Genomic DNA, 15,663 nt, shown 5'->3' with positions numbered 1-15,663 from the left:
CCAGTATTTTCGCCCCTTCCCAAAATTACTTCAACGGAAGGTTTCCAGATGGATATGTGGAGCAAATCCATCTGGCGGAGTCAGGTTACCTGTGAACCCCCTTTTATACCAAAACGCTGCCAATACGCCATTATACAGTAGCTGGAAGTTAGAAACACGTTCAGCGCTCGTCTGGAACACGTCAGATACGCTGATATGCGTTCGAGAGAAGTTCTGGATAAGTTACGCAGAACTTATGCACAAGTTACTTAGAGGTTTAGGATCAGCTAGACGCCACGACTGATGAGGATCTGACACTGAACGGATGTCAACCATCAGATAACTGACTTGGAACCTACCTGTACGCCCCACGTACGGCGTACGCTGGCATACGACGTACTCGCCGTATTTCGATGTGTTTCAGCGTACTTCAGCATGCTCGTAACTTATACAAAACTTAGCCTTAACTTATCCAACATACGGCAGTGTTTTGGCCAGATTTTGCGTGCGTCAGTCAGGCATGTGTTTTGCTAAATCATCAAAGTGTGAGAGGAGCGTCACTGACATCATGTCAGTATGAACAAAAGCCTTTTTAAACGTGCTGCAATCGTTTCTGGAGCACCTCAGGGTGCCGAGTTCGGACATCTTTTTATCTCACCTCGTTTTGTTTTAAATATTCTGTCTAATCTGGGCTATTCAGGCAACATAAAATAGTTATAAACATATTCTAAGAAATCAAAAGCTTATTACAGTTTTATGTTTAAAATATGAATAAATTATAAATATGTCATTGAATCTGGTTGATGTGTTTGAACTTGCACCCTGATAAGCGTTATTTTTGTACTTTTAATTCTCATTCAGAAACATGTTTGTGGTTTTAGTTTGGCTCTAAATGTAATTTTTGATTCATTCCTTGGTTTATGGTGGAACTTTAAATGATATTTAGATTCCTAGAAGATGTTCAGCGGGATATTTTCTACCCTGTGGGCCGTTCGGTTTGCTGCTGCCCCAAACCTCCAGAAGGAGCTGCTTACTTGTGACAGCTGTGCCACTCCCAGGCATATCGGGGTCTGCTTGGCAGGAAGTCGGCGGTTCCCTGATTCTTCACCCTCTGAGTGAACCTCAGCAGAACCCTGGTGTCATAATCCTGAGCGTAGCGAGCCGAGCTGAAGCAGAAGAAAAGAGGAAAGGAATCCAGTTTGAATAAATCCACAAAATGATTACTGAAAAATATAAATTTACAAATTAAGATGCAACAATCCTCCCCTGACTTATTTAAACTGTAACTTTCATCAATCCTTCAACATCTTCTTTACTTTACTCTGCAGGACAGAAATGTTGGGTCAGCTTAGTTCAGAGTTAACGTCCACGTCTGAGGAACCAGGCAGGAACCTGAATGGAAACGTGGATCAGATTGATGATTCCCCTAAACTCAGAGCTCAGGCTCTGGACTCTGTGAAATTAATTTCCTCCTATTTTCCAATTATGATCCCATCAGGTATTTTACAACATCTTCTCCCTTCAAGGTTTTCCCAGCAATGAGATACTAGCAAACAGCATCCTGTTCTCAATGTATGGCTGAGGAAGAACACGGTTCTGGGTGCTGGATCAAAACCACCCCCTGTACCATGCAGTATTTCAAAAGAATCAATCCACTGGACTTTGTTTCCAAATTTTAAGACGCTTTTCTTCCCATCCAGGAAGCTTTTCCAATCCAGAGGCGAGGTGATCTGCTCCCCTGTAATGTTCCCCAACCCCATTACAGGGGAACAGAGGACCTCCCCTATTCAGCCAGACCACCAAAGTGGATTGTTTTTTGGATTTTTTTTTTGGAATGATTATGACCTGGATGACTGAGAATCTTCACCAGCACACTATACAGTACCACACCATGAAGAAGAATGTTGGAGAATTTAGAAACCAGAAATAAGATGAACATCTCACACTGATGGAGGCATTAGAGATGTTTCTGCAGGGAGAATGGCATGAAAAAAACTCCAGAAACCTTCATGTCTGCGTGTCATGAATGAATGAATGAGTGAATTAGAGGATGAATGAGTGAACAGTCTGATTGGTGACTAAGATGTTGACTATTATAGCTGTCAGTCATCCCAACAGGATCAAGTTGTAGACAAAGAGTGACTGATGAAGAAGAAAACATCAACTCTATGGAGAGAAGTTTGTTCCATTATTATTGAGAGCAAAGAAAATGTTTAAATTTGTAAAACAGATGAAAATTTGGAAAATTTGATCACCCCCCCAAAAAACTGAAAAAACAAAACAAACAAAAAAAAAAATAATGGAAAAAAGATAAAATAATAAAATTTGAAAAAGTATCAAACTGTAAAAATATTGGTTGAATTTTGCTCTTTATGATTTAATCTAAAAACATGCTGTTGATCAAGATGTTTTCATTTTTGAAAGATGTTCTTTGCTCCCAATAATATTGTAACAATTTCCCTCCATACTTTCTAAACCTAAAATCTTTACTACACTAATTTATAACTAAGATCCTTTTGTTGATATTTTGTTTTCCGTTACATGAAGCATCTCCTGTAGGAGGAGTTCTTTTAGTTTTACACCACAGAGTGTCTCTGTGATGTCTGAAGGCGTTGGGTGAGGAGGGTTGGATCTTACGAGCCGAGGCAGTTCTCCTCCGCCGCACAGCGCAGGTTATACATGGGCATCCTCTGGACATACGAGGCCATCTGGATGTAAAAAGGATCAGGAACCAGATCAGGAAGACCTGCAGCAGGAGACGGAGGAAACGCTTTATCTGAGCTCAGCTTCAAACATGAATCAGAGCAGGTGTGATGGATTCAGTCAGAAAATGCTTGGTGTTCAGGGAAACTTTGTAAAATAAAGCAGCAGGAAACACTGAGCTGCTTTTCTTGGAGGTCTGAGATCATCTCTCTACTTCCAGACATGCAGAGACATGGATCAGATCCACAATCTGATCTCTATCAGTGGATGAAGATGATTTAACTTGTCTGGTCTGACTAATGTTTAACCTTTAAATCCTCATCTGATAAATAAAGACAGCTTCCTGCTTCGTTTACTTAAATCACTACATCAGTTCAGAAAAGCATTACAGCATGATTGGGATTGATTTTAATGCTTTTTAAATATAGTCTCAAACCTGCGGCTCAAAAAAAAAAAAAAAAAAACCCAAATAACTTTTCTGGTTTTGCTCCGTTTGATGCTACCTGCTGCTGGTTCTGCTTCTCTAGTCGGTTTCTTGAGGTTCTGAATCACAAGTCTGGTTGCTGCAATAGCAGCTCCATCACCAACAGAGGGCGCTGCACATCTTCATGGGTGTAAATAATGGTGGAGCAGGGGGGTCTGCAGCCCTTTTCAGCGTTATGTTATGAATATGTCATTTATACAGAGGAGACAAAAGTATTAATTTTGATTACTCCAGTAGAAGTATAAATCCTGCTGTTTAAAAACACTTTTAGAAGTTAGAGGATCAACTTCAGCTTTTTACTCCAGTAAAAGTGTTAAAGTAAAATTTTTAAAACTACTTAAAATATTAAATTAAAAGTAAATCATAAAAAAATGTTAAGACCAGAAGCTTTACTGCTCTACTCTATTAAAGGAACATTTTTCTACAACTGGATGATAACTTCCTTAGACTTCATTTTCTTAGTTTTATAACTAATAATAACAGCATCACATTTGACCTTGCATCATCTTTAAAAACGATTTATATGTTTATATGTGGTGAGCAACAAGTTGGGGCAGCACCGAGTCCAACCACAAAGAAGATGAAACTGATTATTTTGATGGTTTTTAATTTTTTTTAAATACCAACAGACCATAATAAAAATGAGCTTAAATGAAACAAAACTAAGGAGACTATTTTTAAAATGCAAGGAGTAGAAAGTAAAAAGTCTAAAATATAATTACATAATCAGTGTAGATACAGAACATTAGTAATTATAGACTGAAAGAAATAATAACATTAATAATAATCATATTAAGTTACTTTAACACAATTGCTTCACATCCTACCCTGCTAACATGAAACAATTGTGTTAAAGTAACTAAATATGATTAATTAAATGCCAAAAACGGTTGTATTTTTTAATAAATTATAATGAATTAAAGAGTTTTGTTTTGTTCAGCCTATTATAGTATAATGAAGAAGTTTGATATAGAAAAAAAAATCGTCTCATTAATTAGAATAAAACTTTACTTAAAAAGCAGCTTCAAAGACTGGGACACCTGGGAAAAAACGCTTTTTTATTAAGTTAAAGCAAAATATAAATTCTGTTTTTGTTCTTATCCAATTCAGAATGATCAATATTAATGAATTATTATCAAATAATAATTATTAGTTTAATTATTGTTGATTTATTTTCTAATCTGTTGTTTTGATCCAAACTGGAGTCTGTGTTTGTGATCATGATGGTGAATAAATAAGTTATTAGAAACTAAACCTCTTAGTTTGGGTCAAAATGCATGAAATAATTTAAAGTGTTGTTAGAGCACGCTGCTAAAAATCACCTAAAAATGAGAAAAAATGTCTTAAATTAAGTGTATTTACCATTAATCTGAGCAGGTAAATAAGAAAATTTGCCAATGGAATGAGTATTTTAAGTCTTAAAATAAAATAATTAGATAATATGCACTTGAAATAAGAGAATGCGATTGTGTTTTCTTATTTTAAATGTATATTGTCTTGATCCACTGGCAAAGTGTCCTAATTAACTCCTCAATTCAAGAAAAAATGCACTTATTGCAAGAAATAAAAACACTTATTTAGATTTCAAATTTTTGCAGTGCGGAGGAGAGCTTCTGCCTTCATCTGAGGAGGATTTGAGTTTTCCAGCTTCTGATCATTAATCTGAGCTCCTTAAATAAATGAATTTATTCCAGCTCATCTATTAATGAATCCTCTGGTCCTGGTTCTGGTCTGACCCATTAGACCTCTCTGGTGGTTCCGATGCTGAGCAGAAACATCTGTCTTCCTTTAAGTTTGGAGCTGAGCTGCAGTAATGAGGCAATAAAACCTTCATCACCTGGAATCTGCAGCAGTTTTAATAAATGCTTCATGTTGTTCTCACCGTTCTGGTGGTACTGGGTTCCGTATCCGGGCCGAACCCTGGGTCTGGGTCTCTGGTAGGTGTCAAAGTAGTTGTAGTAGGGGTCATAGCCGTGCCGCTTGTAGGGGTTGTAGGGATCATCTCCCACCATCATGTCCTCCCTGTTCACCGGGGCTGACTCTCCTCCAGCAGCGCGCGCCTGCTGACGCGTCATGGCGCGCAGCTGCCTGGAGCCGCTGGCGGCGGGGACCCGCGGAGAGGACGCGGCGTCCGCGCCCGTGTCATTGGAGCTGCTGACCACCAGAACCGGGTCGGTGCTGCGGGGGGAGCCGGTCTGCCTCCTCCCGCTGGGTCTGTACTGAGCGCCGCGGCTCAGGATGCTGAAGACCTGCCCGTTGTGTTGCCATGTCAACCCCCTCCGGAGCGCATCGGACTCCGCAGCCTCCTGAGCGCAAACGGCCTCCAGGAACCAAAGATGCGCAAAGGAGAAGAGCGCCAGGCGAGCGAAGGAGCGCAGCTGCATGGTGGAGGAAACCAGGAGGTCTGAGGAGTTTGGAGCTCAGGCACCAACCTCTGATGGAGGGAGGAGTGAGATCAGCCTCTGTCCTCCTCTCAGGCTCACAGCTTTAACTCTTGCTGCTGCAGCAGATTAGCTCTGGATATTATTATTTAAAGCTCACATTTATTTATTTTTAAAACTGGTTCAAACAAACCAAAAGGAGGCATTAAATATAAACAATCCTAAAAATTTAATGTGAAAATCTTTTGATTTTATATTCAAATATTTGAAAAATTGTTCAAACTGTTCAGATTGTCCTGGTTTGTTCTCTGCAGATTAAAATCTAAACCAGATTATTTTATTCTGAAAGAGGAAAACACAGAAATAAAACGTCAGGAAGCAACATTTCTCCAGTAAAAGGTTTCAGTTTGTTCCAGTGAGTCCCTCTCCTCTCTGCAGGCTGAGGTGTGATGTTCGGCCCTCTCCTGTCTCTAATTACAGCATCTCGGTGGTCAGAGCTCAGCCTGAAATTACTCTGAGGTTTCTAAATGCTCCTTTCTGTCCTCAGACTCAGATCAAAACAAAAACCTTTCTCTGCTTTTCTCTTCAGGTTCATGATCACAGATTTTAAACATTTAACCAAAACCAAGCGGCTGTTTTAATGGGATTAGTTTGGCATATGAACTAGAACCAGTGGTGGACGAAGTACTCAACATCAGTAATTGAGTAAAAGTATTGATACTTATAGTCAGTAGTCTAGTTTTTAAAAAAAGAAGGAGGGTGGTGGATTTTTTTTTTGGGAAGCATAGATAGCCTAATTAAAGGGAAACACAGTTTTTTTTCCTTTGGTACCTTGATTTTACGTTATTCCATCATGTTCTACTCACCCATATTAGTTTAGTGTCATTTGGAGCCGTTCTGAAGATATTCCGTTAGGTTATATCCAGTAACGTCTTCCTTTGGCACGAGTTGAAGCACAAACTAAACTGTTCATCATTTATTCTTTATGGTACGCCAGCATTCAGAACATGTAGGCCAATCACTGTCCCCCAGACATCAGCGGTTATATTTTTTATATTTATATCTTTTAAAAACAAAGCGGAGTGTGTATGACATCATCCGCGCGCCGGACTGGAGTTGTGACAGGCGGCTACGTTCTACCCCTTCTATTCATTCTGGCTAATCTGAATCGTTCAATTCCATCTGGAGAGCGAGATCATCTGTGGTAGCAGCACTAGACATCTTCCAGGCGTGAGGAAAACTAGCAGCAGTTCAGCGGACAGGAAGAATGAACGGTAGCCGGCGCACGCTGATGACATCATACACACTACGCTTTGTTTTAAAAGATAGAAATATAAATAATATAACTCATTCTTTCTCTATAGAATAGAGGTTCAAAGTTAAATCAACAACTAATACCTTAATAAAATTATAAACTACTAATAATATCTGGTCTGAGTTTCTCTTATTTGTGGAACGTCATTAAATCTCTAAAACAGTGGAAACCGGATTCTAGAAGGGCTGCTTTCTGCCATGATGGGACTTCATTTCAAGAAAGAAAAACAGCAAGAGAGGATTATGAGCATAAAGGAGCAAAGAACCAGCAGCTTCCTGGAGATGGAATGAAAGTTATAAGGAAAGATACTCAAAATAGTACTTAAGTACAGTAATCCATGAATGTAATGTTGTTAATTTCCACCACTGATTAGCACCTTATATTTGGTTTTTAAACTTTTCTAAATAAAAAGTATAAAAACTGTTGCAAGTGTTTGGATTCAGCTCCAGAGGAAAACTGCTTGTTAAACGACCTGAAGCTGCTGATCTTTGGACTGTGGTCTCTAGTAACTAGAAATAGAAGTAACTTTTGGCTTCTTCTCTAATCAGTGGTCCCTTTCTTTAGCCTGTCAGTCCAGGTCGACCTCACTGGAAAAAAATCTAAATCTAAATAAGTTATTTTTTCTTAAAATAAGTAATTTGTTCTTAAATTGAGGAGGTAAAAGAGACATTTTGCCAATTGAACATAAAAATTTACACTTAAAGTAAGAAAATACAATTGCATTGTGTTGTTTCAAGTGCATATTATCTAATTATCTTATTTTAAGAGTAAAAAAACTCATTCAGTTGGCAAACTATCTCATTTACATACTTAAATTAAGGGTAAATACACTTAATTTAAGAAATGTTTAATTATTTCTAGATGATTTTTCCAGTGTCCAGGTTGGTCTGCAGGTGATCCATCCTTTCTCTAAGCTCAGATGATGATGTCATCAGAATAATGGGAGAGGATCAAAGCTCGGGTTCTTCTAGAGACTAAACCTGCTTTAAAATGAAGCAGAACCTTCCTGACCTGCTGGGTTTCTGCTTCTTCATTAAAACGTTTCTTCTCTAAAATAAAATAAAATAAAACATCCAGAGTCTGTCTGCATCAGAGTGAAGGAAGTGCCACATATAAAGATCTTATTCAGGAACCGTTCTGCCTCCATGGTTCTGGTTCTGATCCGCTTTGTGTTGGTCTGTTACATGAAGGTCGCTGACCCAAAGAGAAGAAGTTCAAAGGTCATGAACATTTCCCTGTTAGTAGATGTTCTACATCTGATCTTTTCTCCTCACACAAGCTGGTTTGGTTTGGTTTTACTGGACCCCCCCCACCCCCCACTGGGAGCCCAGGATGCTTTAAAACAGCTGAAACTGAAGCATTTACCAGCTGAGAATTTCCTCTTCATAGAACCTTGTAAAAGGCTCCATCTGCCACCCAGGGAGAAGAAGCACTTTTCCTTTTCAGTCGTTTTTGGTTCCAGTTAGAATAATTCAATCAGAAAAGGCCGCCATTAGTTGCTCTATTTAAAAAAAAAAAAAAAAGCTAATTGTCGGGTTCATAAAATGTAGGTTTTTGCTTAAGAAGAACTGAAATACACAATTTATGGATACAATTTCTGCAGAAAGGAGAGACAGTTGAACCCCAGACTCAAACACACTGTCTCCCACTGGACCTCCTCTGCAGAGCATTTATTAACAGAACATGACGCATGGTTACAAACAGAGTATTGTTCTGACAGAACAATTGATCAGCTCATGAAGACAGAATGCTCCATCAGAATGACAAGGCAGGATGGTCTCCTGACTGAATCATGAGACAGGAGTGGACAAATGTTTTATAAGCACACATTAATTTTGTAATCATCATTGAATAAACCTAACACTAATAATCGATACAGAAACAGACTTTTGCAAAAATGTTCTGCTGAGGTCATGAAGTTTCCAGGAGGGAAAATTCGTTTTATGAGCTGATTTATTCAGCGACATGTTTTTATCCATGTTTAAAAAAATCTAACATTTATTTCATCAACAGCTGCTGAAATCTAGAACATGCAATCTGCCACATAAAAGCTGGTGAGCTCATGTGATGCGCACTGGTTAAAATGGCTGAACCTGTCATGTTGGGTTCAAGGCGTCTAACCCACATGCAGAAAACACTCTTAAAACAGGGAAAAGTTTAAAATGATTTATTTACAAAGTTTACAAGAATAATGGTCACAGGTTCTGGGTTCTTCTGGTTGGACACGGGAGGACAGCCACTGAGGAGGACAGAGCAGTTAGAGTTGATCCAGGAAACGTGCAGTATACAGACGATGGGGATAAATACCTGCTCAGAGAGGATTCTGATCAGCAGGGGGGGGGAACCTTATGAGTCCAGAGGCTAGTCGGCAGGCAGAGGGCTGAGGGCAGAGGCAGAGACTGAGACTGAGTGCAGGCAGGCAGATTCAAAACCGAGATACTTTCTCCAGGATTCCAGGAAAGTCAGGATCTGAGAGGCAGAGAGAAACAGGATCAGGTTACAGATCAGGCAGGCAGGCTCAGGTTTTGCTAACCATTACTGGCAAGCACTCTGGCAGGGAAGTGTCAGCCTCCTCCTCCTTAAATAGGTCTTGCTGATGAGGAGACAGGAAATAGTTGTGTAGAGATGAGCTCATGCCCTCAGGAGGAGATCTCAAGCGCCCTCTGGTGGAGAAAGTGGACAAGCCTCCAGATCCCAACAGAAACATGTCTCATAAAGTGAGAAGCGGAGCAGCAGTCGTCAGCGGAGCCAGAAATTTGGTCCATCAGAAGTTCCCCTCACTCAGCTGAGGAAGGCTAGATGTTCCTCAGCTTCCTTTTCATTTTTGAACTGAAAAGGCGTCTTGGATGGGAAGTGAAACATCTTCAAACTTGGAAACAAAATCCAGTAGATTGTTTTTTAATTTTCTTGTTTTGGAGTGAGATGTTCTCCACACTCCATGCTGAACCAGATGAATGGTATCAGTTGGACAGGAGGACCGTCCTGCAGAGGACAGATCGGTTGATGCTCCAGCTGGTTTGTGTCGGAGCTCCAGCATATTTCTGCAGACTATTGCTGAATATCTAGGTGGGATCTTGAAAGATATCTACAAAGGATCTTAGGAAGACAGCGAGAGCATCGCTACGCTGGCGACCAATCAGGCAGTGAGGAACCATCCTGCAGATCCTCTAATGCTAAAGTTTGATCAACACCTGTTCAGGTATTTAATCTCACCTGCAAGCTGAATTCTTTTGGTATTTTGCTTTATAAGCACATTGAAATTATTTAGGTCAGACTCAAAATGGCTCGGCCAATCATGTTACAGCGTTGGGTTAAGGTGGGACACAACAACAAACATGGCGGCACAGGAGGACGTGAAGTAGGTGCTGCCTTAATCCTGTCTTCTGCTTCTATTTGATTTGTTACCATGATTGGCTGAAACTAAACTCTGGTAGGCGGGCACTAGGGCTCGCTTCGCCCAATCAGCTCGGAAGGTTCTCCTGAACCCCTTAAGGAAGCAGTCCCAGATTAATGATGTGTTGAACTACGCCTGAGTTCCAGACATAAATTAATCTGGATTATCAGGTTACAGATGACTGAGAATCCTTCAGTGCAAACTGGGGAGGAGGAAGTCAGTCAGAAATCTTTAATGTGCATCTGCTGCTGAGCTAAAAATACTGATTTCAGGCAGGTTCCAGTTAGATAAAAGATTTAGGAAGCAAACCTCTACATGCAACCAGAATCAGACTCTCAGAGCTGACTGGAAGGTCAGCAGGAACTGATGCATCAGGGCGTCTGCAGATAGACGGACTACTGCCGACTCTAATGGTGTCCAAGCATTAGTCTGAGCTCATCTATAGACCAGAGTCAGGTGGTAGCGTCCAATAATGGCCATGGATCGAACTCCCTGCCTTCCTTTGGTTAGAGGGATAGACGACAGGCGGCACACGACCAAAATGAGAACTTTGCTCAACTGTGAAGAAAAAAGGATCCTGAATGAGATGAGGAGGCAGCAGCCATGAACCCAGCAGGCCGGAGTGATCCTCTTAGATCGTCTTCTTCTACAAAACACCCAAAGCCTTTAGCAGAACAGGGTGTGTGGATCATATGAGGCTGATGATCTCAAACAACCTAAGATGATAGCAGATATTCTATGTTTGTGAGACATTAAACCGATATGTGCTGCTGCCATCAACACATTTGTTTCTAGATGTTGGAGATTGGCCTGTTTTCCAGTGTAGTCCTGTTTCTCTGACTGTGACTAACTGAATGTGCTCTCTTCATCCTCTGACATGGGAGCTGGCTCGGAGCTCGTCTGCCTGGCTGTGTGTTTCCTGGAGCTGGTTGACAGATGCCTTTTGTATCTCTACTGGAGGTTTCTTCCTGTTAAAAGGGAGTTTTTCCTCTCCACTATCGCTACAAGCATGCTTAGAGTGACGGATTGCCTTCTAGTCAAGAAGTTGATGCAATCAACTGGTTTTCCTTAGATAGAAAACTTTGAATCAATCTGGTGAACTGTAATGTGCATTGAGATGATCAAGGCACATTACAGACAATAATCAGACCAGCACGGTGGTGAGGAGTGGTGCTCTGTAGGGTGTCTTTGCTGTTGGATCAGGCCGTGTCCAGATCATTTTTGTTCATCCAAACGGTTTTGTTAATCCTTTATTGACCTCTGATCCATCAGGCGGAGCAGCAGGAGGATTTGCAAACGATCAGCAGCTTCATCTACTGAGACGCCATTCCCTGCGACCTTATGGCAGTCTGGTCCTGAAAAAAGTACAATAAAACAGCAGCTAGAAGGACATTTCCCAAAGTATTGCTTCATTTAAAGAAGGAACCAAAGATGATTCCCAGCTCTGACAGATAGATTTAAGTAATCTATGAAATCTAATTTGGTTCTAAGCAGCTTTAAGCCAAACCTCTACTGTCAAACACCACCAGCTAATCTGATAACTCAGATTAGCTGTAAAGTTGGTGTCAAACGCAGGGAAAGAAAACTGGTTTTATGTTGCAGTAGAAATGCTGGCGCTTCGGTTTTTCGGAGCATCTGCAGGTAGCCACGCAGCAGCGTGAAGTTTCACAAAATTCCTGGTAGCTAAAGGAAAACATGACGTGTCTGCAGAGGAGCTGCGTTTTTACAGCGTTTCTTTAAAGATCAAAGAGATCACAGCGCTCTGCTTTCAGGTATACAAGCTAGCAGCAGCAGCTCAGTTTCCAATGAGAAGCAGGTGTCGGCCTGATCTTAGCGCTTTACATGGCTTCATAATGAGAGCTGGCTACCTGGAGGGGCCTCCTGCACACAGGACACATAATGAGCCAGAGAAACCCAAAACATTATAAGCACTGTACAGACGGCAGATCCTTCACAATGAGGTCACATTTAGGTTTTTGTAAGAGAAAAAGGTGCAGAAAAACAAAAACAAATAACAGGCCAATCAGATGGGATGGAGTGTTGGGTGTGATGCAGAGTAAAAGCTTAAAAAGTGTCAGCAGAACGCAGCAGTTTTAAATAGGACCCAAACAGCCCGCAGGCTGGTCTGTAAAAGCTGCAGATTTAATACGTTGTTCAACCACTGATATAAAGAAAAGGAAAACGTGACACACGTAACCCTCCTTAAGTATAAACACATGTTAAACTGAGTTGGGATACAGGCTAACAGATTTCATTTGTCTTCATTTTGTTCTAAATACATTACTTTCAACCTTTGTCCTCACGCCTCATCACTTCACATGTTGATCAGGTTTTATATGGAGAAACAGTGCCAGATTATAGAAAGCCTTAAACCCAAGTCAAACTGGTTGCATCCGAGTCTTTAATCTGCCTTGGATCCTGTCACTTATTTCTTCTTTGAGGGTTTCAACCGAGTTTCTTCCCCTGATATCTGATTCTTGCCAACCTTGGTTAAAGTTTTGCCAAACATCCAGCAGTCAAATCTGAGATTGTCTCCCTGTGTTCTCAGATTGTGGTTCAGTTGGCTCAGTTCAGTGTATTCTCGTTATAAGTTCGTATTAAATCGTATGAAAAGTTATGCACAGTAATTTCGTACGTTTTTGACGTGTTTTTCATCGTATTTCGTTGTATTTTTACGTCTTGCCTCGAGACAAGATATCCTTGCGCATGCGCATCTTACAATAACAATTCAATAACATAGAATTTAACATACAATTAACCCTAACCCTAAGATACAAAACAGCAAGCAACCTAGTTAGAGACCTGAAGAAGTAATTATTGCATTGTTTTTCCCAGTTTTACGTCCGTTTTTTCGTCTGTCTGGCTGCGCACTGATCTGTATTTTCGAGGAAAAATGTCAAAAACGTACGAAACACTGTGCATAACTTTTCGTATGATTTCATACGAACTGATAATGAGAATAAGTTGCTCAGTTAGCTACAGAGTGGCCTAAATTCCAAATATCTCCCTGTGCAAATGAACACATAATGCAATTTTCAGTGTAATTTAACTTATCTCTAAATCAGTGTTGCGGTGGTACTGTCCTCTATCTGTCTGTTTTACTAACTGCTGCCGTTTCCTGCTGGGTGACACAAGAATGTGACAAATCTCATAAAAAGTGACATAAAAATCACATCTAATCTTCATTTCCCTTTCAATGGTGTAATATTAAAAAAAAAACTAATATGAATCAGTTTCAGGACCACATTTGAATGTAGTCAGACAAAAAAAATCAAATATAGGTCAGATCCGAGCGTCTAACCTTGTTTTAAACACCTGATCAGCTGATCTGGGCCAAAGTTGCCAGCAGTGTGAAAATAACCTGATCTGAGATGTTTTCCTGCTTCCGTGAAACTAAATTCAATTGATGGCTGATTAAGAGGCTTTTGTTCAAATTTAATGATCAATCAGGTGTGTGTGTGTGTGTGTGTGACTTCACAGGCTGGTAACGCTGACTTCAACCCCGATGAAGACCCTTGAACGGTTGGTCTCACACCGTCTACACCAACTGGTGAAGACTGTCCTGGGATTGGGGCAGATGATGCCATCATCTTCCTCCTGCTCCAAGCTCACCTAGAGAAACCTGGAAGCGATGTGAGGATCATGTTGTTTGAGTTCTACACTGCTTTCAACACCATCCAGCCAGGACTTCTAAGGGACAAGCTGGAGCTGTCAGGAGTGGAGCTGTCTCAGATAGGTTAGTCTGCAGTACGGGGGTCACACATCTGGTTCTGTTAAAATGACCCAGGGCAGTGCTGTCAGTGTACACCAAAGCTCTGTCCTCAGGTCAAAAATAGCAATAATTCACTCTCCTCCGTATTTTAGAATCATTCTTGTAATCTAATATTTCTATCAGCTCTTTATCAACAAACCTGAGAGAGCAAAATGGGAAAAATAAACCTGAAAGGATTAAACTAGTCTCCATTTGAGGACGTGACAGTTTTCACTCTGAGGGGATAAAAATACTCCTCCTGTTACCAAACATCTGCAAAGGAGGAAAGCAAGCAGAGCAGCACCAGCAATTAAAGGCAGGTTGGGTTTGGCCCGGCCTCCTCCAGCATCACGCATCTGGAAAGAGAAAAACATTGTTATAAAAGCTGTTCTCAACCTAGAGGGTATTATGAAAAACGCAAATATGGAAAAAGCTTTGAAGGAATCCTTAATGCATGAAAAGTCTTAGTATCGTGCAGCTGCAGAGGGATTCAGCCGCCTATTAGGATCCTACAGAATTATTTCACTATAAGATTTTGGCTTTGCTCGGCTCTCTGTGGCCATCTCTTGGCTTTAAAGTGCAGCTCAACCACTCTTATGAAAACTTCTGTCACTGAGCCCAAATCCCTTCCTTTGTCTTTTAAATTTAGCATCTGCTTAAAAAAATAGTGTTACACAAAATCTGTTCATTTTCTTTCAGGTAAGAAGAACATAAAGGTTTTTTTCTTAATGATCCAGATCATTCAGTCAAAAAGGAGAGGGTGAAAATATAAGATGGCCTTGTTTGATTTAATCTTATTAATATTACAGGGACAGAGTGAGACTAAACTAATAAATCAGTGTTCAAAACCAATAAAATTGTAATTGTTCAGTGGAATTAGGAACGGTCTCGTAAAACGATTTTCTAACCCAATAAGGACATTTATTGTGCATTTTAACTGATTTATTAAAAAGCTTATTTCAAACCACTTTTTCCGCTGTCGATTTCATTTCTGAGACTAATCTACAGTTTTGTCTCTAGTACACCCAAAGTGTGGATGAACTGAATCAAAAGCTAATTTAATGCAGTCTTAGATCTACTCTGGTTATTTTTTTTTTCTAAAACTAAAATTACATTTTATTTCTCATTTATTTCGCATTAAGAACTGTTAAAAAACAAACAATAAAGGTCTTTATATAGATAATAAATTACAGGCACCAGGGGTGGAAAGTAATGAATTACATTTACTCAAGTTACTGTAATTGAGTACTTTTTATGAGTAATTTGTAATTTTCTGAGTAGTTTTTGAAATATGTAATTTTTACTTTTACTAGAGTAAATTTTAACCTAAGTAGTTTTACTTCACTACATTTAAAACCCCCTCACGTTACTGAGTAAAAAAAAAAAAAAAAATGATGGTGAAAAGATTAAATGTGGCCCTGCCTTGCCTTTACCCTTTGCATTGCCTCATAATCCAGCGCTGCGCTTCAGAAGATGGCAGTTGCTAATCACAGCTTAGGGAGTATGGATGAGGAAAGGCCTGAAGAGGAAACATATTCTGGAGACGAAAGCCAGAAAAACCCTCGGCCATATTTGGAAGGATTATTTGTTTTCAAATGCACAAAGGGAACAATGTGATAATGCAGAGCAACATGTGGCTGCCCAGCAAAACGGAGC

At 40.1% G+C, this 15,663-nt stretch overlaps 2 protein-coding genes across 2 annotated transcripts in view; both read right to left on the bottom strand.

Annotated features, from left to right (window-relative positions):
• Nucleotides 1-5,562, bottom strand: part of lox (lysyl oxidase) — a 13,606-nt gene extending 8,044 nt beyond the window's left edge. The window contains exons 1-3 of the mRNA XM_015374566.1: nt 5,049-5,562; nt 2,617-2,725; nt 1,014-1,145 (exon numbers count right to left, since the gene is read on the bottom strand). Coding sequence (XP_015230052.1) covers nt 1,014-1,145; nt 2,617-2,725; nt 5,049-5,550 — 743 coding nt within the window. The 5' untranslated portion in view covers nt 5,551-5,562. The remainder of the gene's footprint in view (nt 1-1,013; nt 1,146-2,616; nt 2,726-5,048) is intronic.
• Nucleotides 5,563-14,147: 8,585 nt separating this feature from the next.
• Nucleotides 14,148-15,663, bottom strand: part of LOC107084622 — a 26,819-nt gene continuing 25,303 nt past the window's right edge. The window contains exons 6-7 of the mRNA XM_015374544.1: nt 14,312-14,363; nt 14,148-14,167 (exon numbers count right to left, since the gene is read on the bottom strand). Of these exons, the coding sequence (XP_015230030.1) occupies nt 14,148-14,167; nt 14,312-14,363 (72 nt within the window). The remainder of the gene's footprint in view (nt 14,168-14,311; nt 14,364-15,663) is intronic.

Source organism: Cyprinodon variegatus, unplaced genomic scaffold (assembly GCF_000732505.1).
Source record: "Cyprinodon variegatus isolate N-32 unplaced genomic scaffold, C_variegatus-1.0 Scaffold105, whole genome shotgun sequence".
Taxonomy (NCBI): Eukaryota; Metazoa; Chordata; class Actinopteri; order Cyprinodontiformes; family Cyprinodontidae; genus Cyprinodon; species Cyprinodon variegatus.
This window is presented reverse-complemented; position numbering and strand designations above follow the sequence as displayed.